The 15,364-nt window shown below is 51.1% G+C and overlaps 1 protein-coding gene across 3 annotated transcripts in view; it reads left to right on the top strand.

Annotated features, from left to right (window-relative positions):
- The window catches only part of DAG1 (dystroglycan 1), a 64,461-nt gene extending 49,403 nt beyond the window's left edge, over positions 1-15,058 (top strand). For all 3 annotated transcript variants that reach the window (XM_082638984.1, XM_082638983.1, XM_082638982.1), the window contains exon 3: positions 10,234-15,058. In XM_082638984.1, coding sequence (XP_082495110.1) covers positions 10,234-12,636 — 2,403 coding nt within the window. In that variant the 3' untranslated portion in view covers positions 12,637-15,058. The remainder of the gene's footprint in view (positions 1-10,233) is intronic.
- Positions 15,059-15,364: the final 306 nt, after the last annotated feature.

The raw sequence follows: 15,364 nt of genomic DNA, 5'->3' as shown, positions 1-15,364 counted from the left end.
AAAGCCTGACTTCCTTCCTGGAGCTTTGGTTTCCCTATGTGTAAAACAGGATTGAAAAGTCTTTACATTAAAGGAGTTGGTTCCCCCCCCATTATAATAATGATGTATAAATGTACATTGTAGAAAAAGGGAGAAAGAAAATCTCCTGTGGTTCCTACCACTAGCATACTCCTCCATCATTTTCTGCGTTCATCAAGAGGTGTCCGTGTCACATACACACACAGACATTTTAGACAGACCTGAAATCATGCTGAATCTATTTTTTAACCTTTTTTTCATTCACTGTAGTTTGAGTTTTTTTCCTTGGTTATTAAGTATTATTTGGGAATGTAACTTTTAATGGCTGCCCAGTATTCTTGTGTATGTGAGGAATATTTCAGATCTTGGTCCCAAGGAGCCTTGTTGGGGTGACCTCCAAATCATATCCATCACTATTACTGTCATCCAAACTACCACTCACTCACCTCTTCCCAGGCGCCCTGCCTCTGTTCTTAACCCCTTAGTCTGTTCTCCATACTGAGGCAAGAGACATCTTTATCTTTGTAAAGCTTACATCTGCTAAAAACAGGCCTCCCCTAGCCCCCTTCCCTTAGGATTAAGCTCTGTTTGATCTGGCCTCTGGCCTCTTCTCTCTCCCCTTTCCCTTTGCATACCTTGTCCCAGCCACACCAGCCTCTTTCTGCCCCACAGATATGCCAAGCTCAGGGCCCACCCCAGGCTGCTGGCTCTTTTTTTCTTCTGTCAGCATGGGTACAGCCACCTCTTTCAGGCTTAATTTCAGCATTGGAGCCCTTTCCCTCCACCCTGATAAAGGCAGATTTCTCACAAAACCCTGTGTTATCTTCTTAGCAAATCTTTGCACTTGAAATTCTTGTTAGTCTGCATGTTTAATTCCAGTCCCATAGTAGGCCTTCAAATGTTTTGGGGCTGGCAGAGGGAAGGAGAACCCCCTCAGTACCTGCAAACCTGCTTTGGATTGTCAAAGCCTACCTGCCAGGGACTTCCCTGGTGGTGCAGTGCTTAAGAAACCACCTGCCAATGCAGGGGACACGGGTTTGATCCCTGGTTCGGGAAGATCCCACATGCCGTGGAGCAACTAAGTCCATGTGCCGCAACTACTGAGCCTGTGCTCTAGAGCCCACGAGCCACAACTACTGAGCCCTCATGCCATAACTACTGAAGCCTGTGCACCTAGAGCCTGTGCTCTGCAACAAGAGAAGCCACCTCGATGAGAAGCCCGTGCACCGCAAAGAAGAGTAGCCCCCACTCCCCACAACTACAGAAAGCCCACGCACAGCAATGAAGACCCAACACAGCCAAAAATAAATAAATAAAATAAATGTATTTTTAAAAAAAAAGCCTACCTGCCTGTTTGTAGGAAGAAATGCCAGCCTATGTCAGGGCAGTAAGAGACTAAGCTTGCCTAAGCCTCACGTGGGGTTCCCAGGTAAGGATTGGCCTTCCAATCAATTAGCCGAATTGCCTAATGAGGACTCATAGGCAGAGCATGGTCTGTCCTGAGACCTGATGAGATTAGATGGTGTGGTTGTCATACTTGCTGACTGGTCAGGAGATGTGCATGGGGGTTGGTGATAGAATAATTCAGTGTTTGTAACAGACCATGTAACAGTCTATAGAAGGGGTAGAAAATTAAGTCTCATGCTAAGTGAGCTGCACTGGCTACCTGCCAAGCCTTGTTGGACCTGTGTGGGCTGATGGTTGTGGTATTTCAGGAGATTGTGGCAACTTTGGGAATCACAGTGACAGAGGAAGTGCTGCTTGGCATCAGCCAGGTATACCCATCAGGTAATATCAACTCCTAAAACAAGCACTTCCCTATATTTTATACACCAGGCTTCAAGGAAGCAGGTCAGGAGAAAGACGAAGGGGACATGCCTGCCTGGAGGATTAACCCTGAGGTCCTGGATCCTTTGCTCTGCCCCACATCTGAGACTCTTTCATGTCCAAACAGCCCTTGCCCAGTCTCATCCCAGCCAGCACCTATTACTTCCGTGCTGTTCTCTAGCTCTACCTCAAGAATCAATTTGCTATTACTGACCCCATTTTAACTCCCAAATGGATTCCATTGATCTGATGATGTAAGAAGGGGCTACGGGCTACCTCCAGACCTTGTGGCCAGCATGACCTTCCTGAAAGACCTGTGCCTTGGGTCTCTCTTCTTTTCTCCTGTGGCCTCAGGACACCCTAAAGGAGATGGTCCTGGTGTGTGCTCCCTTGGACCAGACTAGATGTCTGTATGCAAAGCTCATCCCAGGTCTCCACTGTTCTTTGCTCTCACAGCAGTCTTAGGTCTTAGAACACCCTCTCTCTTCATCAGGGTCTGTGGGTATAGGTCCCACAGGAGCCAGCTTTGCCTTTGCTGGGCAGATCCTAAGCTGTCCCAAATTGGCCATAGTATAAGTTACCCCCCTGGCTTCCCTCAGGATTGGCACCGACTCCCTAAGGGTGCCTCTCCTCTGACTTGAGTTGAGTGTAGGACTGGCTGAGGAAGGTGATTATATGGCTGGAGATGTTCTAACTCCTCCTCTCTGGGGTGGTCAGGAGAGAAGTCTTTGCATCTCATGAAATGATTGGGCTGCCCCTCTAGAGCCCCCTCAGATGTCTCATTTTGGTAGTGCCCATGAGGATGGCTTTTCATCCCTGCTTCCCTTTAGCCTCCTTGTCTGGAGACAATGTGGAATTTCTTTCAGCCCAAGATGTCGGCAGACTGGGAGCAGCCCTTCCTGGGACTGTGCTCTCATCTGCTGGCATAGGCCCCCAATTGTTCCCATGAGAACAATGGGTACTCTTTTTGGCCAGGAAGGGGAGCTCATGAAAGGAGTATTTCTTTGGATGCTTGCGAGCTTTGTGGCAACCCCGCCTGCGTGAGATGAACTGCAGTTTCTTCCTGCCTCAAGTGGGTGTTCCCTGGCTCTGAATTGATCCCTTGTGAACAGAGCACACTGGGAAATGTGGGTTGGCAAAGGAAGGCATCCTCGGGGGTGGGTTGTCAGAATGGCATTTGCCCAGACATATCAGCTCAAATACTTATTATTGAATATATAGGCTTCTATGTTTTAGAAAAAAAATTACTGACAAGGACTGAAAACATGACAAAGTAAAAATAGTTGATGTCAGGGCTTTGGATTGAGGGACTGATTCTGAGAATTTTATTAATGGCTATAACTATGCTAAGCTGTCCCTTACTTTAGGGGGAAAATGATTAATTTTTGTTTTCAGATGAGAACAGTTAACATCAGATAAAATGCTTCATAATTCAGACCAGAGGGGCACTGATTGGGCTGGACAAGTTGTGTTCAACATGTGATCCTGTGGCCTTGGCCTTTGTGGCAACAGCCATATTCTGGTTTGAGGTTTGAATGTCAAGCAGCAGAACCAATGATTGTCTCTCATGGGTGTGGCTCTGCTCTACTTGGTAAAGCAAAGTATGTCTATCCTGGTTCTACCCTGGTTCCTCACCTTCTGTGGGGGCAAAGTCTTGGCCTTTGACCTCAAGCCAGAGGCTCTTCCTGTTGACATGTGCCATCTCCCCACAGCCCAGCCATGTGACTGCTCATGTGCATCATTTGCAGAAGGTGAGCTTGGCCACAGAGCAGATTAGTCTCATTGTCATAGTCCATGGCACAGACACAGGATCACCCTGAATGTGAGTCAGCACCATGGGGGCATCTGAAACGTGACTGGAAGCTGACTCCATCAGAGGGACTATTTCCTGCCCCCCTGAGCAAAGGAGCCCACCACACAGTCAGCCTACCCCAAGGAGGCCTTGATCACCTCATGTGTGAGTGCCTCCAGGGTGTTGCCTATGGTACCCAGCCATAGACGGCTGCGGGTTGGCTCAGCTCAGCAGCTTGGGTGAGGGGTGAGGGGCTGAAGGGTCCAGGAGCCAGTGACCAGGTCTGAGGGAAGGCAGGGACTTTGCCAGGGCAGACTGCTAAGAGGCCCAAGCAGTGGGGTGTCACAGGGCAGCAGTTTGTGCCACTGTGAAATGGACCAGTGAGAAGACCCTCTGGCACATCTGTTGGGGATTCAGGGAAGGGCCCAGCCTGAACCCCTGGGGCTGTCCTGTCTTGAGGTGTTGGTTGGAAGGTGCCACCACTGAGGCTCAAAGGACCCTCCAAAAGGTTTTTAGTGTGGGGGAATTCTCACCAAATACATTTTTTTTTTTTCGGTACGCGGGCCTCTCACTGTTGTGGCCTCTCCCGCCGCGGAGCACAGGCTCCGGACGTGCAGGCTCAGTGTCCATGGCTCACGGGCCCAGCTGCTCCGCGGCATGTGGGATCCCCCTGGACTGGGGCACGAATCCATGTCCCCTGCATCAGCAGGCGGACTCCCAACCACTGTACCACCAGGGAAGCCCCAAATGCAGTTTCTTGATTATACTTTATTCCTAAGATCCCTCTTTGTTGGCCAGCATCAGCTCACCCAAGTGACAAGGATATGAAAGTGCTCATCCATCTTTCTGGAACTTTTGCTTGCCATTTCTAAGTCCCATAACTCCTGCATGGGTAAGATACCACCTTGTGGTTTCTGAGTGATAAAGCTTAGGTTTTCTTGGTTTTAGAAACCAGTGGTCATATAGTTAATTAAGCCCTAGTGAGAGTCCAGCTCCTCAGTTTTGATGGGCAGAAATCTGTTCTTTGATGAGGGACTAAGTAATATAAGCTCCTCTGCCGATTTGTTCTTTCTCCAGGTATGTTATGTTGATTTGGGGTGAGGGACTCTACTTGCGTGGCATGGTGTTTAGCACAGGTGCTGTATCTTTATCAGACCAAGTGTTTGACAGTCTACTGTGCAAGAGAAGGCTCCAGCGGAGAAGTTGAAGAGAATGTCTGAGAACTGAATAGGAAGTCAGTTACTAGTCATCTGCTAGTATAGACTGAGGAGTGACCAAAACCTTCACGTTTGGCAGTTCCCCAATCATTGGTCATGGTGATTATTTGTGGTCATCGCTGGGCAGTTATGTGTCTGCCCAGGTTTTGTGGTTTTGATTCTTAATGTTTTTGGATGTACTTTATGGATCAATATTTCTAAAATTGGGTGTGTGGCTGTTCAAGATCTTGTTTTCCTCAGTGCTGGGCTTGCCTTCCATCTCAGAAGCATGTTCTCTCTGAGGGTTGCTGAAACTGGAAAGATTTCTGGCTCTTTGTGAGTGGCCTGTGATCTAGAGCCCATGATCTCAAATCAGGCTTCCTCCTGCAGTTTCTGCCTCCTGCAGGAGGAAGCCTGATTCCTCCTGTGGCCTCTCCCGCCGCGGAGCACAGGCTCCGGACGCGCAGGCTCAGCGGCCATGGCTCACGGGCCCAGCCTCTCCGTGGCATGTGGGATCACACCTCCAGACAGGACAGCCCCAGGGGTTCAGGCTGGGCCCTTTCCTGAATCCCCAACAGATGTGCCAGAGGGTCTTCTCACTGGTCCATTTCACAGGGGGGGAACACCCTCCTGTTCCCATTGCCTGAAGTCTCCTTTCCAAGATGGCTGCTTTATAAGGTCAGCAAGGGAGTGTTGGTATTTAATGATGGAGGGTGACTTGAAAACCTGGGGGTGACTTGAAACCCTGGGGGAGTTCCATGGCCAGGGACAGCCTGTCACCCCAATTACATGTGCTGGTGTTATGAGCACTTTACAGAGAGCTCTGATGCCTGCTTTTTGTCTGCCATTCCTAGCCTGGCAGCCCTTAGAGAGTCAGTTGTGGGTGGTTACAGTACAGCTAGGACAGAAATTTCTATATGAGTAAACTAAGGATTCCAAGGATAGTCGGAATCTCATGTACAAATGTGCCAGGATCAAGCACATCTCTTTTAGACTTAGAGGATGTGAGTGCTGACTTTGGGCTGTCACCTGCAGCAAGTTCTCCCTGCCCTCTATGCCCCTCAACGTTTTCATCCACTCTTAGCAAACAGGTCTTAACGGGTAAGCAAGTCCCTGAGAGTCCCCAGCCTTGGCCATGTTCCCCTATAGGGTCCTGGCTTCCTCTTCCTGTGGCCTCTCCACTTCCCTTTGATGCTTTGAGTTTCTGCTTTGGGGTATGAACAGGGAGACAAAGCCTCAGTGTGTGCTGGGTCCAGGGCCATTTGGGAAAGAGGATGAGGGAGTGGAGCCTGGACACGCCCTGGATCCATTCCTGCAGCAGCCTCACAATGTGTACTGTGTCCTCTCTCAGCCCATAGGGGCGGGTGAGGAACCAGCACTGACAGAGTCCAGCGTGTGCCTGGCCCTGTGATCATACAAGGCTGGCATCTTTTCCCCCTTCTTACATGTGAGAAAACTGAGGCTGAGGTTGGATGAAGCCTCAGACTGCCTGGAGATGGGGCTTTCCTTCAGGTACGGTGTTTTTATAGAGATGAGTCCTGGCTTGTCAAGGGGGCTGTGTCTCTGAGAAGGAACTTTCATATCCCACTTCACCCTTAGGCCCTGAGAGGAAAAGTGGTCTAGATCCTGGAAGTTTTGCAAGCTGGGGAGGATGTCCAGAGTTCCCATGGACTGAGGGGCTCCTGCTTTGTCACGGTAGAGCAGGTGTTGCATCCCAGAGTGTTCCCTCAACTGAGTGCCCTTGAGAGGGAGGAGGGCTGCTAGTGGAATCCTTTGGGGACTGTGGACACTGCCAGACCTTCAGGCATGTTCAGACTTCCCAGTTCAGGGGCTTTCCCTAAATGGCCTTGAAAATGCAGAGATGTCAGCTTCCCTGTGACTTGGATAGGTTCCTTGTGGAACTCAGATTTGTTTTGCTTCCTGTGGCCTTTCTATTAAAATGAATCATTGCCAACCAACGTGCTGCCTGGATCTGATGTTTGCAGTACCAAGATGTTCAGAGATGCATGGATTTTAGAACGTTCAGGTTAGAATCTCTCCTTGTCTGAGGAGTACCCAAGACACCGGGGACTGTTTGCTTCCGGATGTTGATCCAGGTTTAATACCTATCCTGTGGCCAGGGCTCTAGTACCTTGAGGAGCCAGAATTTGCAGAAGGGAGGGCAGGTGCAGGGTGGAGTGGCTTGGCTCTGTTTTTCTGACATGGCTTATCCCAAATGTTGTCTCTAAAGCTGTGGGTAGACCATAGTGAAAGAATTTGTTTCAGTAACCAAAATGAAGCTACACAGTTCTGCTCTTCCATCACCCAGTTTGAGATTGAGCATTATAACTTGCTTTGGTGAAACCTGGGGTTTTCTTTTTTCTTTTTTTTTTTTTTTTTGCGGTATGCGGGCCTCTCACTGTTGTGGCCTCTCCCGTTGCGGAGCACAGGCTCCGGACGCGCAGGCTCAGCGGCCATGGCTCATAGGCCCAGCCGCTCCGCGGCATGTGGAATCCTCCCGGACCGGGGCACGAACCCGTATCCCCTGCATCGGCAGGCGGACTCTCAACCACTGCGCCACCAGGGAGGCCCTGGGGTTTTCTTTAATGTTTGTTATTTATGTTACACATTATTAACATGTTAAAATGTTACTTGGCATAGTTCAAATAAGTGTATATTTTCTAAGTCTGGCTGTGTGGGAGCCTTGACCAACCTGGGTTTATGCCTTAGGGCATGTCTGACAACAGAACTGTGGCTGTTGGGGGTCAGCAGAATGGGAAGCCAAGCCAGCCAGGGAAGCTTGAGGAGGCGAGGGCCCTTCTCTGTTCTCTCTGTTATAAAGTGCCCTTACGTAATTGAGACAGACTTGAAAAAGCACTGGCGCTGCTTACTCATCTGTGCTGATGGAACACACGGTGCTGGGCACAGGCCTAACTGCCTGGCCACTGAGGCATATCCCATGGGCCTGGCCAGCCACTTGGCACCCATCTGGAGCCTCTCCTGGTCTCTCTTGGCCCTGTTCAGTCTTCTCAACAAGTGGCTTCTCCATGGCTGGCTTCATCCAGAGCTCCATTCTTGGCCCTCCCTTTCTCCTTTCTCTGCCCCATCTCTTGCAGGTGTGCTTTCATTCCAGTGGTAGTCATTGGGATGGAGTGGGCTTAGGAGAAATACCCTTGGGTGGCCAGAAACCTGGGTCCACGCCCTGGCTCACCTACTCTCTTCCTCTCAGGAAGTTCTTACCCCACCCCTGTAAAACATCTCATGGTTCCCTTGACTACTACATTTGGCCTTAACATCTTTGCTTCACATTTTTTGCAAAACTAGATCATTCAACCTTTGCTTTATATGTTTGTATGTGGATGTGGCAGTTTTTGTATTTAAGATAATTGAACTGAAAAAATTTAAAGCATAGGTTTTTCAGTCAAAGAAGTTGTAATAAATATTTTTGTAGCTAAAAAAGATTGTAGGGCCTCCCTGGTGGCGCAGTGGTTGAGAGTCCGCCTGCCGATGCAGGGGATACGGGTTCGTGCCCCGGTCTGGGAGGATCCCATATGCCGCGGAGCGGCTGGGCCCGTGAGCCATGGCCGCTGGGCCTGCGCATCCGGAGCCTGTGCTCCGCAACGGGGGAGGCCACAACAGTGAGAGGCCCGCATACCGCAAAAAACAAAAAACAAAACAAAACAAAACAAAACAAAACAAAAAAAAGATTGTAAAGGAAGAATATATTTAGTGTTTTTCATGGATTTGAAGACACCCATGTTTACAGTTATTTTACCATTTCTGATGTTGGCTCTGTTTGCAGTGGATGGTGAGTGATGGGATGGGAGATTCTTAGTGGTTCATTAATTAGATGATTGTGCACCCTAGAGTTGATGGAATGTGGTGTCACAAAAGAAACTCTGTGAACTCAGTGGTTCAGAGAGCAGTCAGTAAAGGACAACCCCTAATAATGTCATATGTCTTCTCATGGCTTTTTGCTGGAGGTAGGAAATCTCTTTATAGGCAGGGTAAATATCTGGTCTCTGATAAGGTTGATGGAATGGCATGCACATGGACACCCGGGTCCTGGCTGGGAAGAGCAAGTATGAGTTCAGGGTCTCTTCCCCAATCACTCAGGCACCCGGCTCTTGGAAGGAGGAAGCCTGACGAACCAGAGCCCCTGGGGGGCCCAGCAGCCATAGCTGTGGCCTTCCTGCCACAGGGAGGGAAGCGTTTTAGTTTCCCTCTCCTGACAAGCAGTGACCATGAAGGGCAATCCCTGGGCCGAGGCTGGCAGTAAGACATGCCATCTGTTGGTCATTGTGTTTCTGGACTTGATGGACAGGGCAGTGGAGCTGACTGAGAGTGCCTTTAGGCAGACCAGAGAGTGGGTCCCACCTTTCTTGCATTGGGGGCAGGAGTAGGTGTTTCCCGAAGGTGAGAGAAGTCATAGATGGAGCCTGGGCAAGAGGCGAGTCTTGTTTCCCTCTTGTCAGCTGATGGTGGAAGTTTTTATGGTGGCATTCCCTTGGGGGCTTTACGTATTACCAGTCATGTTGCTGTGGAGAAGGACTTCCACCCTGAAATAGGTCTGGGAGGTGCTGTTGGGTGGAAAAGGGGATGAGCTCCTGAGGCCTGCTCTGTGCTTCGGCTTTCCAAGGACAGAGGTGAGCTCTGTCCATTTCCCAAACTTAGTTGACTACAGAATTCTCTTTTAGAGAGACTGGAGGTCCTTGGAATGCCTTTGATAAACACTCTTCTTAGAATAATTGTTTACATTCCCCTACCCTGGGCATTGCCGTTCTTCTTGAGATTTGAAAAGCAGTGTTAAGACATTACATACAGCTAACCAGATGTGCCCCACTACACTTGAATGTAACATGGTGGTTGTAAAATGAGGCATTTGGGGGTATTGAGTTGTCCCTGCACCCAGACCTGTGTGCATTTCCACTTCTGGGCAGGAGAGGCACTCTAGGCCAGGCATATACCTTGAGCAAAGTTGTGGTGTCTGTGGAGGGTAGGGTAGAAGTCTGAGGCAAGGCTGGAAAGTAGTGCTGAGGGATGAGACACCCGGGCTTGATTCTGCAGGCAGAGTGGACGAGTAGGTGGCAGGGCACTTCACTGGTATAAAAACCTGCAACATTCTTGAGCTCCATGGCATCAGTTCTCTGGGATGAGACATGTGTTTTGAGTGCCAGAACTGCTATCTCCCCACCGTGTGGCCTTGGGCGAATCATTTGCCTTCCATACTAGCCCATCTGGCAGCCCCAGTCTTTCGTGACAGGTAAATGAGCTCGAGGAGGGAGGCGTTGGTTCCTCCACCAGGAATTCTGAATTGTACCTCAGGCCTGTCACACAGGCTAGGCCAGTGGTTAATTGTTGTGATCATTTTTGGGTTATGCAGTGATGGTGGCAATTAACTCATGCTGACATCTCTTCTAGGTATCAGCAGCAGGGAAGGAGGCCTTACCGTCCTGGCTGCAGTGGGACCCACAGAGCCACACCCTGGAGGGTCTCCCCCTTGACACTGATAAGGGCGTGCATTACATTTCAGTGAGCGCTGCACGTCTGGGGGCCAATGGAAGCCACGTCCCACAGACTTCCAGTGTGTTCTCTATCGAGGTCTACCCTGAAGACCACAGTGAGCTACAGTCTGTGCGGGCGGTGTCACCAGACCCTGGTGAGGTGGTATCATCTATCTGTGCTGCTGATGAGCCTGTGACTGTCCTGACGGTAATTCTGGATGCTGACCTCACCAAGATGACCCCAAAGCAAAGGATTGACCTTCTGCACAGGATGCGGAGCTTCTCAGAAGTGGAGCTTCACAACATGAAGTTGGTGCCAGTGGTGAATAACAGACTGTTTGACATGTCGGCTTTCATGGCTGGCCCAGGAAATGCAAAAAAGGTGGTAGAGAATGGGGCCCTGCTCTCCTGGAAGCTGGGCTGCTCCCTGAACCAGAACAGTGTGCCTGACATTCGTGGTGTGGAGGTCCCCGCCAGGGAAGGTGCTATGTCTGCCCAGCTTGGCTACCCTGTGGTGGGTTGGCACATTGCCAACAAGAAACCCCCTCTCCCCAAACGCATCCGGAGGCAGATCCATGCCACACCCACACCTGTCACTGCCATTGGGCCCCCAACCACGGCCATCCAGGAGCCACCATCCAGAATTGTGCCCACCCCCACATCTCCAGCCATTGCTCCTCCAACCGAGACCATGACTCCTCCAGTCAGGGATCCTGTTCCTGGGAAGCCCACAGTCACCATTCGGACTCGAGGTGCCATTATTCAGACCCCAACCCTCGGCCCCATCCAACCCACTCGGGTGTCAGAAGCTGGCACCACAGTTCCTGGCCAGATCCGCCCAACAATGACCATTCCTGGCTATGTGGAGCCCACGGCAGTTGCTACCCCTCCCACAATTACCACCAAGAAGCCACGAGTATCCACGCCAAAACCAGCCACACCTTCTACTGATTCCTCAACCACCACAACTAGAAGGCCGACCAAGAAGCCACGGACACCCCGACCGGTGCCCCGGGTCACCACCAAAGCTCCTGTCACTAGATTGGAAACCGCCTCCCCGCCTACTCGCATCCGCACCACCACCAGTGGGATGCCCCGCGGAGGAGAACCCAACCAGCGCCCAGAGCTCAAGAACCATATCGACAGGGTGGATGCCTGGGTTGGCACCTATTTTGAGGTGAAGATCCCGTCAGACACCTTCTATGACAACGAGGACACCACCACTGATAAGCTTAAGCTGACCCTGAAGCTTCGGGAGCAGCAGTTGGTAGGCGAGAAGTCTTGGGTGCAGTTCAACAGCAACAGCCAGCTCATGTATGGCCTGCCTGACAGCAGCCACGTGGGCAAGCACGAATATTTCATGCACGCCACAGACAAAGGGGGCCTATCAGCTGTGGATGCCTTCGAGATCCATGTCCACAGGCGCCCTCAAGGGGATAGGGCTCCTGCTAGGTTCAAGGCCAAGTTTGTGGGTGACCCAGCAACTGTGGTGAATGACATTCACAAGAAGATTGCCCTGGTGAAGAAGCTGGCCTTCGCCTTTGGGGACCGCAACTGCAGCACCATCACTCTGCAGAATATCACCCGGGGCTCCATTGTGGTGGAATGGACCAACAATACACTGCCCCTGGAGCCCTGCCCCAAGGAGCAGATCACGGGGCTGAGCCGGAGGATCGCTGAGGATGATGGCAGACCTCGAGCTGCCTTCGTCAACGCCTTGGAGCCCGACTTCAAGGCCATGAGCATTTCTGTGACAGGCTCTGGCAGCTGTCGGCATCTACAGTTTGTCCCAGTGGCGCCACCCAGGAGGGTGCCCTCAGAGGCACCACCTACGGAGGTGCCAGATAGGGACCCTGAGAAGAGCAGTGAGGATGATGTCTACCTGCACACGGTCATTCCGGCTGTGGTGGTTGCAGCGATCCTGCTTATCGCTGGCATCATTGCCATGATCTGCTATCGCAAGAAGAGGAAGGGCAAGCTCACCCTCGAGGACCAGGCCACCTTCATCAAGAAGGGGGTGCCTATCATCTTTGCAGACGAACTGGACGACTCCAAGCCCCCACCCTCCTCCAGCATGCCGCTTATCCTGCAGGAGGAAAAAGCCCCCCTCCCCCCTCCTGAGTACCCCAACCAGAATGTGCCCGAAACCACTCCTCTGAACCAGGACACCGTGGGAGAGTACACACCCCTGCGGGATGAGGATCCCAATGCGCCTCCCTACCAGCCCCCGCCGCCCTTCACAGCCCCCATGGAAGGCAAGGGCTCCCGTCCCAAGAACATGACCCCATACCGGTCGCCCCCTCCCTATGTCCCCCCTTAACCCACAAGCGCCTGGGTGGAGGCAGGGGTAGGGCAGGGCCCTGGAGACAACACGTTGTTGTCTGTGGAGACCAGTGGCCTGCAGACCATCACCCACTGGGAGCCGACACCTGACCTAGCACACGCTGACACACACGGGGCCTGGACAAGCCCGCCCACTTGGTCCTCCTAAACCCCAAAGCAGCTGGAGAGACTTTGGGGACATTTTTACTTTTACTTTTTGCCTAACAGCTTTTTGTTTGTTCATAGAAAATTCTTCGCTGCGTTTTTGAAGGCTGGCTCTGAAAGCACCGTTTGGAGTAGAGGTAGATGGAGGGAGCGAGGAACCGTGAATGAACTCGCAGGCAGTGCTGGGCGCCCTCCCGGCTCTCTGCGTTTTGCCTTTAACACTAACTGTACTGTTTTTTCTATTCACGTGTGTCTAGCTGCAGGATGTAACATGGAAAACAGTAGCTAAAGATTAAATTCAAAGGACTTTCAGAAGTTAAGGTTAAGTTTTTACATTTAATCTGCTGTTTACCTAAACTTGTATGTGTAATTTTTGGGTGGGTATGGGAAATTGCTTTGCTAAAAATAAGCTCCCAGGGTGTTTCAAAGTTAGAGAAGACCAAGGGACAGTATTTTTTATCAAAGGAATCCTATTTTTTCACACTACGTAAACTTCGTTGCTCTGATACCCCAGAGAGCCTGACTGGGGGCCTCCTGGCCCTGGCTCAGGGGCCAGGGCCCTGGTGCTGGGTTTGCTGTCCCACTGTTGCCAGGGGCTGGAAGCTGGAGGGGCCTCTTAGGCCATGGACATCCACACCCCCACCCCATGCACGCTAGCGGCCCACAACCAAGGGGTCTTCGTTTCCATGGAAAGGGGACTCCAAGAGGCAGTGGTGGCCGTGGCCCCCAACCTAGGTGCTCCAGGTGGGCCAGCTGCTCGTGGGGATGCCTGGGGAGGTCGAGAGACTCGACCACATCAACCTGTTTTCTTTTACCCTTTTTCTGTGTGTTTTTTTTTCCCCTCCTAAAAGGAATATCATGGATTTTTGAAACACTCAGTGGGGGACATTTTGGTGAAGATGCAATATTTTTATGTCATGTGATGCTCTTTCCTCACTTGACCTTGGCCACTTTGTCCCAACAGTCCACAGCCCAACCCTGACCCACCCCACCCCTTTTCTCTGGCGCTCCAGTCCCAGGCCTTGGGCTTGAACAGCTGGGAAAGGTCTGGTGGCTGGGGAGGAGTGCCAGCAATAGTTCATAGTAAAAATTTGGGGGCTCTCAAAGCTAATTTTTTACTAAAGTTTTTATACAGCCTCAAATTGTTTTATTAAAAAAATAATTAAAAATGGTGATGCTTACAGCAGTTTGTACAAGCTCTTAGTGTTGATTCCATGGGACTGACGGCTTTGCTCATTTTGATTTTTTTTCCCCCCTTCTTTTCCTAATGGTTTAAATTCTGGAATTACACTGGGGCTTCTTTTGCCTTTTTTAGCAGAACATCCGTCCATCCATCTGCATCTCTGTCCCGTGACTCAGGGGCACCCACTCAGCTTTGATTCTCCTCCTTTGGAAGAAACCATTTTGAGCATGATTTCTTGATGTCTGAGAGTTATTTTGGGTACCTTTTAGGGAGGAATGCCTTTTGCAATAATGTATTCCTTCCGTGATCGAGGGCGGGTGGGTGGACCCAGGCTCCCTTTGCACACCAAGCAGCCACTTCTAAGCCATATTGACCATTTTGCAGAGGATTCATGTGTGCTGCCTCAGGAGGGGAGGGACGGTCAGAGTGGAGGGGTCTCCACCCTGCCCTTCTCTGGAGGGTATTCCTGGTTGCGCCTTCTCCCACAGGGCCTAGCCTCTCTCTCCTGCCTGGTCCCCGGGTGGGGTGAGCAGTGCCACTGTGGGGGAAGCCTGTAGATGAGGGCTCAGTGGACCTGTGATGACTGGGCCTTGTGCCTCCAAGCCCTGATCCAAGCCGGAGTTTCCCCAGTGCCCCAGAGTCAGGAGCGCAAGCTGAGTCTGACCTGGTGAGATTATTTTTGATGACCTTGCCAAAAGATAAACAATTTTCAGTGTTTCAGGTGAGGGCTTTGAAAGGCCTTCCAAATAGCTCCGTTGCCCCTAGCAACCCCACCATCGGGCATTGCCACGCAGAGACGTGGCTGGCCCAGAGTGGCCTGTTACCATAGCAACAGGAGGCGATGGGGCAGTGAACAGAATAACAACAGCAACAATGCCCTTGCAGGCCGCCTCCTCCCCTGAGTGCCCGGCTGGCAGTGGTCTTTGGACTCTGTGAGACAGAGAGCCAATCTCACATTCAAGTGTTCACCAACCACTGACGTGTTTTTATTTCCTTCTATATGATTTTAAGATGTGTTTTCTGCATTCTGTATAGAAACATATCGAACTAAATAAAACTGTCTTTATTACAATGCCATTGCCTCCAAGCATCTCTTTCCCTGGCCCCTACACAACATGAGTATAGGGTGGAACTGGAGTCCATGCGACAGAGGGAAGAGGGGACCCAGCTAGGCCCACTCGGAGGTGGCCTTTGAGCAGCTGACCAAATAGCCTTCACATCCTTACCATTTCTGTGCCTCTGGGAGGGGTGGGTGTATGCACCAGAAGCTCTGCCAACCAATGAGCCCTCCTTAGCACCTCTTCTGCCTGAGCCAGCTGAGATAAATCTCCTTGAGCCTCAGTTTCCTCATCTGTAGTGCGGGGTGGGGAGAGGAACG

Source organism: Mesoplodon mirus (assembly GCF_964341445.2).
Source record: "Mesoplodon mirus genome assembly, chromosome: 12".
In the NCBI taxonomy this organism is placed as follows: Eukaryota; Metazoa; Chordata; class Mammalia; order Artiodactyla; family Ziphiidae; genus Mesoplodon; species Mesoplodon mirus.
The sequence above is the reverse complement of the archived record's forward strand: the minus strand, read 5'-3'. Positions and strand labels throughout refer to the sequence as shown.